At 38.0% G+C, this 16149-nt stretch overlaps 1 protein-coding gene across 9 annotated transcripts in view; it reads right to left on the reverse strand.

The window, feature by feature from the left end:
* Positions 1 to 16149, reverse strand: part of LARP1B (La ribonucleoprotein 1B) — a 156657-nt gene that overhangs the window by 24512 nt on the left and 115996 nt on the right. For 6 of the 9 annotated variants that reach the window (XM_050791526.1, XM_050791524.1, XM_050791523.1 and 3 more), the window contains exons 13-14: positions 13469 to 13680; positions 12598 to 12704 (exon numbers count right to left, since the gene is read on the reverse strand). In XM_050791526.1, coding sequence (XP_050647483.1) covers positions 12598 to 12704; positions 13469 to 13680 — 319 coding nt within the window. Of the gene's footprint in view, positions 1 to 12597; positions 12705 to 13468; positions 13681 to 15156; positions 15213 to 16149 lie in introns of those variants that run through there. The other 3 variants (XM_050791530.1, XM_050791532.1, XM_050791527.1) reach the window with 3 other exon arrangements.

Consider the following 16149-nt stretch of genomic DNA (forward strand, 5'->3'; position numbering starts at 1 on the left):
GCAGGGAGAAAAAACCATGAAGGCAGCTGTAGAAAAAGAGGGGAAACAGGAACAGAAACCCTAGCCCTGAAATTCTCCCCTTTATTTCAGCCAACAGAGATGCCATATCGGAGTGGCTGTTCAGCAGGACCACACTGTATGAGGCATGATCCATGAGTTTTCTGGGTACAAACCCTTTGCCAGCCTTACCACACAGTTGGGGTAATCCCCTTTGCCACCCCCACCATCTGACAGGCAGTGCTCCAATGTTTGTGAGAGCCAAGGCAAATTTGGGCTTAAGGCGCCATCTAGTGCCCAAAAGGAGGCAGTGATCTACAACAGTATTAAGGGAATTCAGGCAACTGCAAAGAATCTCTAAGCAAATATACCTTAGAAAGACCAAAACAAGAAAGACAGCAAAGACTGGAATAAATAATAAGTCCTTTAAAGCAAAGCCATAGATGTACATCCACAAGAAACAACAGCAAACACGGAACTATGACCTCCCCAAATGCACAAACAGTCAGGGACCAACCTAAACAAAAGCAATGTGTGAGGTCTCAGATCAAGAACAAAATAAGAGTTCTACAGACACTCAGCAAAATCCAAGATAACACAGAGAAGCAATTCAGAAATTTGTCAGAGAAATGTAACACAAAGAGATTGAAATTTAAAAAAAAAAAAAAATCCTGGAACTCAGAAATAGGTTTTCTGAAAAATGGATTACAGGCTCTCACATTGCAAGAAACAATCAGTGAGCTCAAATACAGGCTATTGGAAAATACAGTCAGAGGAGAAAAAAAAAGGAATGAAGAATACCTGCAAGATATAAAGAATAATCTCAAAAGAACAAATGTAAGAGCCACTGGCATTCAATGAGGAGTTAAGAACAAGGAGTAGTAAGCTTATTCAAAGAAATAACAGAAAATATTCCAAATCTAAAGAAAGATATAAATATCTAGGTACAGAAGGTCAGAAAACACCAAATATATTTGTATTAGTCCATTTTCACTCTGCGATAAAGAATACCTGAAGCTGGGTAATTTATGAGGGACAGTGGTTTAATTGACTCACAGTTCCACATGGCTGGGGAGGCTTCAGGAAACTTACAATCATGGTGGGAGGGGAAGCAGGCACGTCTTACATTGCGGCAGATAAGAAAGAGTATGTGTGAAGGAGGAACCATCAAACACCTATAAAACCATCAGATCTTGTGAGAACTCACTCACTATCACAAGAACAGTATGGGATAATTGCCCCCATGATCCAATCACCTCCTATCAGGTCCCTCGCCTGACACATGGGGATTATGGGAATTACAATTCGAGATGAGACTTGGGTGGGAACACAGAGCCAAACCATATCAATATTCAATCTAAATAAGAGGATCCCAAGGCAAATAATAATCAAACCTGAAAATGTCAAGGACAAAGAGAAGATCCTAAAACAGCAAGAGAAAAAAAAAAATAAAAGAACATATAAAAGAGCTCTGATTTTTTGGCAAGAGACTTTCCAGCAGAAACCTAACAGGCCGTGAGGGAGTCAAATGACACATTCAAAGTGCTACAGGATAAAAGGAAACAAAAAAACCTGCCAACCAACTATGCTGTACCCAGCAAAGTTTCCCTTCAAACGGGAAGGAGATATAAAGTCTTTCCTAGACAAAAGCTGAGGGAATTCATCACTACTAGACCCATCTTTCAAGAAATGCTAAAGGGAGTTTCTTTGATTTGAAAGAAAACAAAGTTTGATGTCCAAAACCAAAAATGTTTGAAGGTATAAAACTCACTGGTAAAAGTAGACAAATTCAGAATGCTCTAATGCAGTAATTGTTACATCTAATCCATTCATATCTCTAGTATGAAGACTAAAAGACAAATCTACTGAAAATATTAACAGCAACCTATTAAGATAAATAGATGTAAATTAAGACAACAAAATGTCAAAATGTGGGAGGATGGAATTAAAGTGTAGAATTTTTTAGTTTTTCCCTTGATTCTTTCCTTTTCTTTGTGATCAAAGTTAAGTTGTCATATGTTTAAAATAACTTATAGCTACAGCTTTGGTAAGCCTCATGGTAACCACAAAGCAAAGACTTATAATAGATACGCTAAAAATAAAAAGCAATGAATTAAAACACACTCCCAGAGAAAAACCACTTAATCACAAAGGCAGTAAGAAGGAAGTAAGGGAGGAGTTACAAAACAGCCAGAAACCAAGTAATGAAATACTGCATTGTAAGTCCTTATCGATCAATAATAACACTGAATGTAAATGAACTAAATTCTTCAATCAAAAGATATAAGCAAGGCTGCGTGAATTTTTTAAAACTTTTAAAACTTTTAGAAACAAGATCCAACTATATATTGCCTATAAGAAACTCACATCGCCTATAAAGACACACATAGTCTGATAGTGAACAATGGAAAAAGATAGTCCACGCAAATGGAAGCAAAAAAAAAAAAAAAAAAAAAAAAAAAAAATGGTAGCCATACTTACATCAAACAAAATAGACCAAGTCAAAGTCTGTAAAAAAAGGACAAAGAAGGTCACCGTATGATGATAAAGAAAGAGGTGAATTCAGCAAGAGGCTGTAACAGTTATAAATATATGCACACAATTCTGGAGCACACAGATATATTAAGTAAACATTAATACATCTAGAGGAGAGATAGACTATAATACAAATAATAGCAGGGGGCTTCAACATTCATCTCTCAATAATGGACAGAACATCCAGACAGAAAATCAACAAAGATACAATGAAGTTAAACTACACCTAGACCAACTGGACCTAATGACATTTACAGAACATTTCACCTTCTACTGCAGAATACACATTCTTCTCATTAGCACATGGAACATTCTCCAGGATAAAACATATGTTAGGCTATAAAACATGTCTCAACAAATTAAAAAAAGTCAAAATCATATCAAGTATCTTCTCTGACTACAACAGAATAAAAATAGAAATCAATAACATGAAGAATTTTGGAAACTACACAAATGTGGAAATTAAACAACATGCTCCTGAATGATCAATAGATTAATATAGAAATTAAGAAGAAAACTTCAAAATGTCTTCAAACAAATGAAAATGGAAACATAACTTTCCAAATACTATGAGATTGAGCATAGCAGTACTAAGAGAGAAGCTTATAGCAATAAATGCCTACATCAAAAAAGTAGGTTTCAAATAAGCAACCTAACGATGTACTTAAAAGAACTAGAAAAGAACAAATCAAACCCTAAATTAGTAGAAAGAAATAATAAAGATCAAAGCAGAAATAAATAAAATTGAGACTAAAACAAGTACAAAAAAATCAATGAAATGAAAAGTTGGTTTTTTGAAAAGATAAACAAAATCAACAAACCTTCAGCTAGATGTATTAGGCTGTTCTCACATTACTATAAAGAAATACCCGGCCGGGCGTGGTGGCTCACGCCTGTAATCCCAGCACTTTGGGAGACCAAGGTGGGCAGATCGCCTGAGGTCAGGAGTTCGAGACCAGCCTGACCAACATGAAGAAACCTCGTCTCTACTAAAAATACAAAAATTACCCGGGCGTGGTGGTGCATGCCTGTAATCCCAGCTACTCAGGAGGCTGAGGCAGGAGAATTGCTTGAACCCAGGAGGCGGAAGTTGCAGTGAGCTGAGATTGTGCCACTGCACTTGAGCCTGGGCAACAAGAGCGAAACTCTGCCTCAAAAAAAAAAAAAAAAAAAAAAAAGGAAGAAGAAAAGAAAAGAAAAAAGAAATATCCTAGACTGGGTAAATTATAGAAGAAAGAGGTTTAATTGGCTCATGGTTCTGTAGGCAGTACAGCATGATGCTGGCTCAGCTTCTAGGGAGGCCTTAGGAAAACTTACAATCATGGTGGAAGGCGGGGGAGCAGCATTTCACATAGCTGGAGCAGGAGGAAGGGAGACAGTGGAGGTGCCACACACTTTTAAACAACCAGATCTCACAACTCACTATCATAATGACAACTCCAAGGCAGATGGTGTTAAACCATGAAAAACTGCCCCAATGATCCAATCACCTCCCACCAGGCCCCACCTCCAATACTGGGGATTACAACTGAACACGAGATTTCGGTGGGGAAACAGATCCAAACCATATAATTCCACCCTGCCCCCTGCCAAATCTCATGTCCTTCTCACATTGCAAAATCTAGTTATGCCTTCCCAACAATCCCCCAAAGTCTTAACTCATTCTAGCATTAACTCAAAAGTCCAAAGTCTCATTTGAGACAAGGCTAGTCCCTTCCACCTATGAGTCTGTAAAATCAAAAACAAGGTAGTTACTTCCAAGATACAATGGAGGTATAGGCCTTGGGTAAATACACAAAAGGAAGAAATAGCCCAAAAGAAAGGGGCTACAGGCTGCATGCAAGTCCAAAGCCCAGAAGGGCAGTCACTAAATCTTAAAGTTCCAAAATAATCTCCTTTGACTCCATATGTCATATCCAGGATATGCTGGTGCAAGGGGTAGGCTCACAAAGCCTTGGGCAGCTCCATGCCTATGGCTTTCCAGGGTTTAGCCCACATGGCTGCTCTTAAGGGCTGGCATTGAGTGCCTGCTTTCTGAGGCTGAGGGTGCAGGCTGCCAGTGGATCTACTATTCTGGGGTCCGGAGGACGGTGGCCCAGTGCCCCAGTGGGGAGTCTGTATGAAGGATCCAACCCCACATTTCCTCTCTGCACTGTCCTTGTAGAGGATCTCCATGAGGGCTCTGCCCCTAGAGCAGGCTTTAGTCTAGACATCCAGGATTTTCCATACATCCTCTGAAATATAGGCAGAGGCTCCCAAGCCTCAACCCTTGCATTCTGTGCACCACCTGCAGGCTTAACACCACATGGAAGCTGCCAAAGTTTATGGTTTGCACCCTCTGAAGCAGCAGCCCCAAGCTGTACCTAGACCCCTTTTAGCCATGCTACACCTAGACAGATGGAATGCAGGGAGCAGTTTCCCGAGGTTGCGCAGGGCCCCATTCTGTCCTCTTAGGCCTCTGGTCCTGTGGCAGGAGAGCTCTAAAATGCCTTCAAGGTCTTTTTCTCATTGTCTTAGACATGAGCACTTGGCCTTTCCTCTAAGATCTGGAATAAGGCAAGGTTGTCCACTTTACCACTTTAATTGAACATAGTACTGTAAGTCCTAGCAAGAGCAATTAGGCAAGAGAAAGAGCATCCACATTAGAAAGGAAGAAGTCAAATTATCCTTGCCTGCAGATGTTACGATATTATATTTAGAAAACTCTAAAGACTCTACCAAAAATTTGGATCAATTCAGTAAAGTTGCACAATACAAAATGAATATACAAAAATCAGTAGCATTTATATATGCCAACAACAAACAAACTGAAAAAGAAATCAAGACAGCTACAAAAATATATAAAGTAGGTATAAGTGTAACCAAAGTGAAAGATCTCTACAAAGAAAACTAAAAAACACAGATGAAAGAAATTTAAGAGATCACACAAAAAAAGGGAATGATATCGCATGCTCATGGATTGGAAAAATCAACATTGTTAAAATGTCAATACTACTCAGTAACTTCTACAGATTTAATTCCATCCCTATCAAAATACCTAAAACATTCTTCACAGAAATAGAAAAAACAATCCTAAAATTTATATAGAACCATAAAAGGCCCTGAAAAATCAAAGTAATTCTGGGCAAAAAGAATAAAGCTGGAGGCATCACACTATCCAACTTCAAAATATAATACAAAGCCGTAGTAACAAAGGTAGCAAGATACTGGTGTAAAAGCAGACACACAGACCAATGGAACAGAAAAGAAAATTTAGAAAAAAATCTACACATTATCAGTCAATTCATTCTTGGCAAAGGTACCAAGAACATACATTGAGGAAAGGACAGTCACTTCAATAAATGGTGCTAAGAAAACTAGATAAACATATGCAAAACTATGAAGCTAGACCTCTATCTCTACCATATACAAAAAGCCAATCAAAATGGACTAAAGACTTAAACTAGGACCCAAATCTATGAAATTACTAGAAGAAAATGTTGGGAAAACATTCCAGGCCGTTGGTCTAGGCAAAGATGTTTTGTGTAAGACGCTAAAAGCACAAGCAACAAAAGCAACAATAGACTAATGAGATTATATCAAGCAAAACAGTTTCTGCATAGCAAATGAAGGAATCAACAAAGTGAAGAGACAACCTACAGAATGGGAGAAAATATTTGCAAACTATCCATCCAAAAAAGAAAGGACTAATAACTAGAATATACAAGGAACTCAAACAACTCAGTAGCAAAACAAACAAACAAAACACAAATAATCCCATTTTAAAACTGACAAAAGATCTAATATATATTTCTCCAAAGAAGACATCAACTGGACAACAGGTATATTTTAAAATGCTCAACATTGTTAATTATCAAGAAGATGAAAATCAAAACTACAATGATAAAGCATCTCACCCCAGTTAAAATGGCTTTTATCAAGAAAACAAAAATTAATGGATGTTGCAAGGATGCAGAGAAAGGAGAATGCTTCGTAACACCATTGGTGGGAATGTAAATTAGTACAGGCACTACAGAAAAGAGAATAGAAGTTCCTCAAAGAAAACTAACAACAGAACTACCATATGATCCAGCAATCTCACTGCTGGGTATATATTCAAAATAGAGGAAATCAGTATATCAAAAAGACAGCTGCACTTCCATGTTTATTGCAGCACTATTCACTACAGCCAAGATATGTAATAAACCTAAGTGTCTATCAATGGATTAATGAAGAAAATTATATATATGGGTATTTATATATGTGTATGTATATGTATGTGTATATATGTGTAAATATATGCACATACACATATGCACATACATAAACATACACACATATACAATGGAATACTATTCAGCCATAAAAAAGAATTCTGTCATTTGCAGCAACATGGATAGAACTGGAGGTCATTATGTTATATGAAATAAGCCAGGCACAGAAAGATAAGTACCACATGTTCTCACTAATTGTGGAAGATAAAAAAGTAGCTCTCATAGAGATAGAGAGTTGATTAGTGCTTACTAGGGACTAGAATGGGTAGGGCGAAGAGGGTGAAAAGCAGTTGGTTAACAGGTACGAAAATACAGTTAGTACCAGAAATAAGATATAGTGTTTTATAGTACAGTAGAGTAACCATACTTAACAACAACATATTGTAGAGTACAAAATAGCTAGAAGATTGGTACGCAAAAAGATCTTTAAAAGAAAAGGAAAAAAATAGAACAGAATAAAGAAAAATGTTTTAGGTGATTGATATCCCCATTATCCTGATTTGATCATTACACATTGTATGCAAGTAACAAAATATCACATGCACCCCCAAAATATGTACAACTATTATGTATCAATTTTTAAAAAACTGTATTGCTAAAAATGCTAATGGTCATATGAGCCTTCGGCAAGTCATACTCTTTTTGCTGGTGGAGGGTTTTGCCTCAATGCTGATGGCTGCTGACTGATCAGAGTGGTGGTTGCTGATGGTTGGAGTGGCTGTGGCAATTTCTTAAAATAAGACAACAATGAAGTTTGCTACATTGATTGACTCTTCTGTTCCCAAAAGATTTCTCTGTAGTACGGATGCTGTCCTAATTGCATTTTACCCACCGTAGAACTTCTTTCAAAATTGGAGTCAGTGCTCTCAAACCCTGCCACTGCTTTATATAATATTCTAAATCTGTTGTTGTCATTTCAACAATGTTTAAAGAATCTTCACCAGTAGATTCCATCTCAAGAAACCACTCTCTGTGCTCATCCATAAGAAGCAATTCCTCATCCCTTCAAGTTTTATCATGAGATTGCATCAATTCAGTCACATCTTCAGGCTCCACTTCTAATTCTACTTCTCTTGCTATTTCCACCACATCTGTAGTTAAATCCTCCACTGAAGTCCGAGTCTCTCAAAGTCATCCATGAGGGTAGGAATCAACTTCTTCCAAAATCCTGTTAATGTTGATATTTTGACCTCCTCCTATGAATCACCAATGTTCTTAATGGCATGTAGAATGGTAAATACTCTCCAGAATGTTTTCAATTTACTTTGCTCAGGTCCATCAGAGGAAAGACTAGCTGCAGCAGCTATAGCCTTATGAATAGACTATATATGAATATTCTAAATAATAAGACTAGAAAGTTAAAATGACTCCTTGGGATCCATGAACTGCAGAATAAATGTGTTAGCAGGTATGAAAAAAACATTAATCTCCTTGTGTATATTCATCAGAGTTCTTGGGTGATGAGGTACACTGTCAATGAGCAGTAATATTTTGAAAGGAATCTTTTTTTCTGAATAGTAGGTCTTAACAGTGGGCTTAAAATATTTAGTAAACCACACTGTAAGTAGATGTGCTGCCATGTAGACTTTGTTTTTCTATTTATAGCGCATAAGCAGATGAGTAGATTTAGCATAATTCAAAAGAGCCCTGGCATTGCCTTCAACTTGAAGTCACCACCTGCATTAGCCCCTAACAAGAGAGTCAGCCCTGTCTCTTGAAGCTCTGAAGCCAAACACTGACTGCTCCTTCCTAACTATGAAAGTCCTAGATGGCTTATTCTCCCAATAGAAGGCTGTTTTGTCTACATTGAAAATCTACTGTTTAAGGTAGCCACACTTTTTTTTTTCAGATCTAGACCGGCAGAAATGTAGCCACTTTTATTGATTATCTTAGCTAAATCTTCCTTAAAACTCGCTGCACCTTCCTCATCAGCACTTGCTCCTTCACCTTGCACTTTTATATTATGGAGACAGCTTCTTAAACCTCATTAACCAACTTCTGCTAGCTTCCAACTTTTCTTCTGCACCTCCCTCGCCTCTTCATAGAATTGAAGAGAGTCAGGGCTTTGCTCTGGATTATTCTTTGGCTTAAGGGAATATTGGGGGTGGTCTGATCTTTTACTCAGACCACTCAAACTCTCTCGCTATCATCAATAAAACTGTTTCACTTTCTTATCATTTGTGTATTTCACTGGAGTAGCACTTTTAATTTCCCTCCAAAATTTTGCCTTCATATTTTGGCTGTTTGACACAAGACATCTAGCTTTCAGCCTATCTTGGGGCTTTCAACATGCCTTCCTCATTAATGATGGTATTTCTAATTTTGAAGAATTTTGACTCTTAATTTCACTTGAACACTTAGAGGCCGCTGTAGGGTTATTAGTTGGTCTAATTTCAACATTGTTGTCTCTCAGGGTACAGGGACGCCCAAGAAGAGGGGGAGAGATGGAGAAATGGCCAGTCAGTGGAGCAGCCAGAAAACATACAACATTTATTGACTAAGTTCACCATCTTATCTTGGCGGGATTCATGGTGTGCCAAAACAATTACAATAGTTAACATCAAAGATCACTAACCACAGATTACCATAAAATACAAAATTGTAGCTAGGCATGGTGGCTCATGCCTGTAATCCCAGCACTTTGGAAGGGCGAGGTAGGAGAATTGCTTGAGTCTAGGAGTTCAAAACCAGCCCAGACAGCAGAGTGAGACCCCATCTCTATAAAAAATAAAAAAATTAGCTGGACATGGTGGCATGCAACTATATCTCCAGCTACTCAGGAGGCTGAAATGGGAGGATCACTTGAGTCTGGGAGGTTACGGCTACAGTGAGTCATGATTGTGCCACAGAATTCCAGCCTGTGCAACACAGTGAAACTCTGTCTCAAAAAAAAAAAAAAAGGCCATGGGTAGTGGCTCACACCTGTAATCCTAACACTTTGGGAGGCCAAGGCAGGCGGATCACAAGATCAGGAGATCGAGACCATCCTGGCTAACATGGTGAAACCCCATCTCTACTAAAAAAATACAAAAAAAAAAAAAAATTAGCTGGGCATGGTGGCAGGCACCTGTAGTCCCAGCTACTCAGGAGGATGAGGCAGGAGAATGACATGAACCCTGAAGGCAGAGCTTGCAGTGAGCCAAGATCACACCACTGCACTCCAGCCTGAGTGACAGAGCAAGAATCTGTCTCAAAAAAAAAAAAAAAAAAATAATAATAATAATAAAGTTTGAAATATTGCAAGAATTACCAAAAGGTGACACAGAGACATGAAGACATGAAGTGAGTACATCTGTTGGATAAAGGGCATTGATAAACTTGCTCGACACAGGGTTGCCACAAACCTTCAGTTTGTGAAAAACACAGTATCTATGAAGCACAGCAAAACAAGGTATACCTGTAAATCCTAGAGGATCAGTAAAAAATAAAAAGATATAACTAATCAGCCAATAGTAGAGATAAAATAGGGTCATTATAAAAACTCAATCCAAAAGAAAGCAAAAAAAGCAAAAAAAGAATGAAGAATAGATGAGGCAGCTGGGTACAGTGGCTCATGCCTATAATCCCAGCACTTTGGGAGGCCAAGACAGGTGGATCACCTGAGGTCAGAAGTTCGAGACCAGCCTGGCCAACATGGTGAAACCCCATCTCTACTAAAAATACAAAAATTAGCTGGGTGTGGTGGCAGACACCTGTAATCCCAGCTACTCAGGAGGTTGAGGAAGGAGAATCACCTGAACCTGGGAGCTGGAGGTTGAAGTGAGCCAAGATCGTGCCATTGCACTCCAGACTGGGCAACAGAGAGAGACTCAGTCTCAAAAAAAAAAAGAAAAGAAAAAAAAAAAAGAATAGATGAGACAAAGAAATGATAGATTTAAATCCAACCACATCGGTAACTACACTAAATGTGGATGGTCTAAACATACTGATTAACACCTTATCAGACTGGGTTATAAAAAGCAAAGAAAGACCCAAATATATGCTGCCTATGTGAAACCCACTTTAAAACAAAGAGATTGCTTAAAAGTAAAAAGGTAGAAAAAGATACACTGGCAAACACTCATCTAAAGAAAGCTCGCATAATTATACAAATATCAGACAAGGCTGACTTCAAAACAAGACATTACCAAGGTTAAAAAGAAACATTACTGGTGAGTATGCAAAATGATAGGGCCACTTTGGAAAACAGGTTGGCAGCTTCTTACAAAACTAAACATATTCTTATCATACAATCCAGCAATCATGCTCCTTAGTATTTATCCAAGGGATTTTAAGATATGTCCACACTAAAACCTTTACATAGATGTTTATAGCAGCTTTATTCATAATTCCCAAAACTTGGAAGCAACAAAGACAAGATGTCCTTCATTAGGTAAATTAAACATTTTTCACTGTTGTTGATCTCTAAATATACTGCTCCAATAAAAAGAAATACTCTGGGGAAAAAAACTGAAAAGTCACTTATAACCCCAGAATAACTATTAGTATACCACAGGTGTGCAGAAGAACATACGCACTTTTTATCTTTTAGAGACAATATATCTAGTAAGAACAATGTAAAATAATCAAATGTGTATCACTAAATAGACAGATTTCAAGGTTTTGAGAGCATGATAAACTCCCTAGCATTTCTTTTCATGAAACTAACTAATCCTTTTCTAGTAATCAGTCAAAAACATATTTTCCCAAAGTTTTCAAGTGGAAAAACTATCCATTAATTATTCTGAAAATATCTAGTATAAACACAAAATGGTGTTTAAGAAACACAGGCTGGGTGAGGTGGCTCATGCCTATAATCCCAGCACTTTAGCTGGGTGTGGTGGCTCACGCCTGTAATCCCAGCACTTTGGGAGCCTGAGGCGGGTGGATCACCAGGTCAGGAGATCAAGACCATCCTGGCTAACATAACCCCGTCTCTACTAAAAATACAAAAAATTAGCCGGGCGTGGTGGCACACACCTGTAGTCCCAGCTACTCGGGAGGCTGAGGCAAGAGAATTGCTTGAACCCAGGAGGCGGAGCTTGCAGTGAGCCAAGATTGTGCCACTGCACTCCAGCCTGGGTGACAGAGCGAGACTTCGTCTCAAAAAATAAAAATAAAAAAAATCCCGGAACTTTAGAGGTTGAGGTAGGAGGATTGCTTGAGGCCAGAAGTTTGAGACTGTCCTAGGCAACAGGGCAACATTCTGTCTCTATTTTTATTTAAAAGAAAGAATCACAAAGCAATGAGCAATAAATCACCTCTGCAACCCCTTTGAAGGACAAAACATACCACAGTGCTTTGCATATCACTGGCACTCTAAAAGATTTGCTCTAGTCTTCTTTTTTTAAAATTAATTTTCTTCTTTCTTATAAAAAAAAATTTCTGCTAAAAATCAACTAATCTAAATGATTTACCAAAAATGGGGGAAAAAAGCAAAATAATAATGCTTTGTTTCCATAGTATTTATATAGTTTGAGTAGTGTATTTAGCACATTAATGCCCTCAATAAATATCTACTAAGAACCTATTAAATGCCACTAAGACTCTGGGATTTTTCCAAAGATAATAACTTTCATAGACCTACATAAATAAATCTAAGAGTTCACATTTGTGAAAAATAATTTAAATGGGAAAAAAAAACTGTCTTACTGGATTATTTCCTTAACATACTTGTAAAACTTATCTCTTCTTTGGCTTCTTTGTACCATTTTCATTGTTCTGTAACTTGCTAACATATTAATTTTTAAATATTTTGAAATATCTAATTAGTAACTGTTTTCAAAAAACTTCAAATCAAGAACAAAAAAGTAATGTTTGAGAAATATAGTACCTGACAGAGGATGTTCTTGGCCCATGGTCTCTGGAATCCATTACCCAACCAACATGACACTCTAGAGGGGGATTTGTGCTATGCCTTGTTTTTCTCTTTCTTGGACTCTAAAGAAAATAAAGTCAAGCATTGCAATTAGTTTCAATAGTGTGAACTTCACAAGTAAATTAAAACCCTCTGACTATAAATGAACTCAAACATTTTCATACTGTAGATAACACATTGTGAAATCATATGAAGTCACAAAACTCAAAAATCTCACACACAAGTTACAAAACTTAATAAGGTCCTTTGGTAGGTTTGTGACACAAGGATAAAATGAAGTGCAGCTTAGTGTGATTCTTCATTATACTTTCTGTTCGTTTTTAATTACAGTATCCAATGGTAAAAAAGGTTTTTGTTTGTTTGTTTACTTTTAAATGGGGTCTTACTCTGTTGCCAAGGCTGGAGTGCAGCGGCATGATCATGGCTCACTGCAGCCCTCACCCCTACAGGCTCAAACAATCCTCCCACCTCAGTCTCCGAAGTAGCTGGGACTACAGGCACATGCCACCATGCCCAGCTAATTTTTGTATTTTTTTAGAGATGGGGTCCCACGGCATTGCCCAGGCTAGACTCCAACTCCTGGGCACAAGCGATCCACCTGCCTTGGTCTCCCAAAGTGTTGGATTACAGGCATGAACCACCATGCCCAACCAAAAAATTTCTTAACCTGAGAAACTATCACTATGGTAAAGTACGATTTTTAAGTGAACTATTACAAGTTATAACACACACTTTTTAATGTGATGTTATAGAAATTACAACGTCTCATTCTGTAATGTTAAAGGATACAAAATGCAAGCCTTATATTCCTGGTTGTTTTGTATACCTTTACATCAATGGCTTTTGGTTCTTTAACAACAGGATAAAATCTTGGTGTTTTGTTAGGATCTTGTAACCTAGGTGTTCGAGGTGTTTTGGGTGTTCTTGTAGGATGAATTCTAGGAGATTCTGGAACTGCTGTAGGCAACGAACAAACCATTGCTGCCGAAGTTATTTCTGAAACATCAAATAGCTTCTGAGCTAATTCATCAGTCAAATCTGCAAAATAAAAAACTCTTAAAATTATTTAGATGCTAGGAAAATATTTTACTTTGAGAATAAGGATAATTCTGGAATTCTCTAAGCTCAAAGGATTTTTCACTGAAAACATTTTAAATATATAAAAACAAAAATAACAAATACTTTTTTGACCATTATCTAACTTTATAAAATTTTTATTTTTCTATATCTGTTTATGACTTTTTCTTTTAAAGAAAGGGTGAAGCTTCCTGTGTAACCTCCGCTAATCCCATTTCCCTCCTGCTTTCCTTTCTCAGAGATAACTAGCCTCTTAAATTTGGAATTTTGATCTATTATTACATATATGTAATATTATTTTGCATAATTAACTTTATATATGTAACATAATACTATATCACTTTGTAAACTTTTCTCATGTTTTATTTACATAGCTCTAATTTGTTCATTTTCAGTGCTGAATAGTATGTGGTGTACAAATATATCACAATTTATCCATTCTCCTGCAGAGAGACATTTATATTATTTCAAAGTTTTTTGTTTAATCAACAATGCTGTGATCAACATTGTTGAACATGTTTCTGTATAGGTATGAGCATTTCTCTAGGGTTTATATCTGAGTGGAAATACTGAGTCAAAAGAGATGTGCATCTGGCCGGGCGCGGTGGCTCACGCCTGTAATTCCAGCACTTTGGGAGGCCGAGGCGGGGGGATCGCGAGGTCAGGAAATCGAGACCATCCTGGCTTACACGGTGAAACCCCGTCTCTACTAAAAATACGAAAAAATTATCTGGGCATGGTGGCGGGCGCCTGTAGTCCCAGCTACTTGGGAGTCTGAGGCAGGAGAATGGCGTGAACCCGGGGAGGCGGAGCTTGCAGTGAGCCGAGATGGCGCCACTGCACTCCAGCCTGGGCGACAGGACACCATCTCAAAAAAAAAAAAAAAAAAAAAGAGATGTGCATCTTCTGATTTAATGACCACTGACCGCCAAACCACTTTCTATAATGATTTCACCAACTTACACTCTCACCAGCAGCATGTGAGAATTCCAACAATTTAACATCCTGGTGAAGACTGGGTTTTGTTTAAACTCTTAACTATTCTTCCATCTCATGGGATTTAAAAGATATTTGCATTTCCTTCGTTATTGCTAGTGAAATTGCGCATGTTTTCATATATCTAGTTACCCTTCAGACTTCCTCTTTTGTGAGACTGCTATTCAAACCCTTCGACTATTTTTTTTTTATTCTGTTATTTTACTTGCTGATTTGCTCATGAAAATCTTATGGTAAGATACCAAATAAGCCAGCAGATAAATCAAGTAATAGCAACAAAAAAAAATAGTCTCTATTTCCGTGTGGTTTTTCTTCAGACTTATCTACTTCTTTTGATTCATATAACAACTTTTTGTTTTTTTCACTCAACAAATATTAAGTGCCTGCTATCTGCCAAGCACTATTCTAGGCACGAGTTTGTAAAGTCAAAAGTGAACTTACACATTTGCCATTTCCTCTCCCAATCCATTTTCCTCACTGTTACCAGAATGATTATTCTGAGGAGAAAATTAGATCATTTCATATTTCTGTTTAACATTCTTCAGTATTTCCCATTTGCCTCTAGAATAAGCCTAGGCTCTTTACCCTGGCATATGAGATTTTGCTGATTTTGCCTCATCTGTTGTCATTTTCCACTTTGATCTTGGTGACACAAATAGCACCAAACTGTCAGTCCTGATCCTTGTTCTGTATCTTTTCATATGCTTTTTCTTCTTTTTTTTTTGGAGACGGAGTCTCGCTCTGTCGCCCAGGCTGGAGTGCAGTGGCCGGATCTCAGCTCACTGCAAGCTCCGCCTCCCGGGTCTACGCCATTCTCCTGCCTCAGCCTCCCGAGTAGCTGGGACTACAGGCGCCCGCCACCTCGCCCGGCTAGTTTTTTGTATTTTTTAGTAGAGACGGGGTTTCACTGTGTTAGCCAGGATGGTCTCGATCTCCTGACCTCGTGATCCGCCCGTCTCGGCCTCCCAAAGTGCTGGGATTACAGGCTTGAGCCACCGCGCCCGGCCATATGCTTTTTCTTCTGTCTGAAAGTCCCTTTCCTGAATCTTTTGTATACCCAATGCAACAGTTACCATAGCCTTCCTTTAATACCCAGCACAGATGTTACCTTTCTTGGGAATGTGAAGCATTCCTTGAACACCTTTGTGCTGTGTCTGTATTTTCTCCATTTATTGTTTCATTTATTAAATTAAAATTTATTTTCTTACATATCATCCCATAGATGCCAACAGTAAGTCTCATTGCTTTCCAGAAAGCAACTACCACAATTGCATCGAATACTAGTGCCTACCATACATAATGTCTGGGAAAAAATATATCCTTATCAAAGGAATGCTAAACTTAACTGAATTGTGTTAATACTGTTTTCCTTATACCAAAAATATATACAATCTGGTCAGGTGCAATGGCTCCCATCTGTAATCCCAGCACTTT

The sequence above is a fragment of the Macaca thibetana genome, chromosome 5, assembly GCF_024542745.1.
Source record: "Macaca thibetana thibetana isolate TM-01 chromosome 5, ASM2454274v1, whole genome shotgun sequence".
NCBI classification, from domain to species: domain Eukaryota; kingdom Metazoa; phylum Chordata; class Mammalia; order Primates; family Cercopithecidae; genus Macaca; species Macaca thibetana.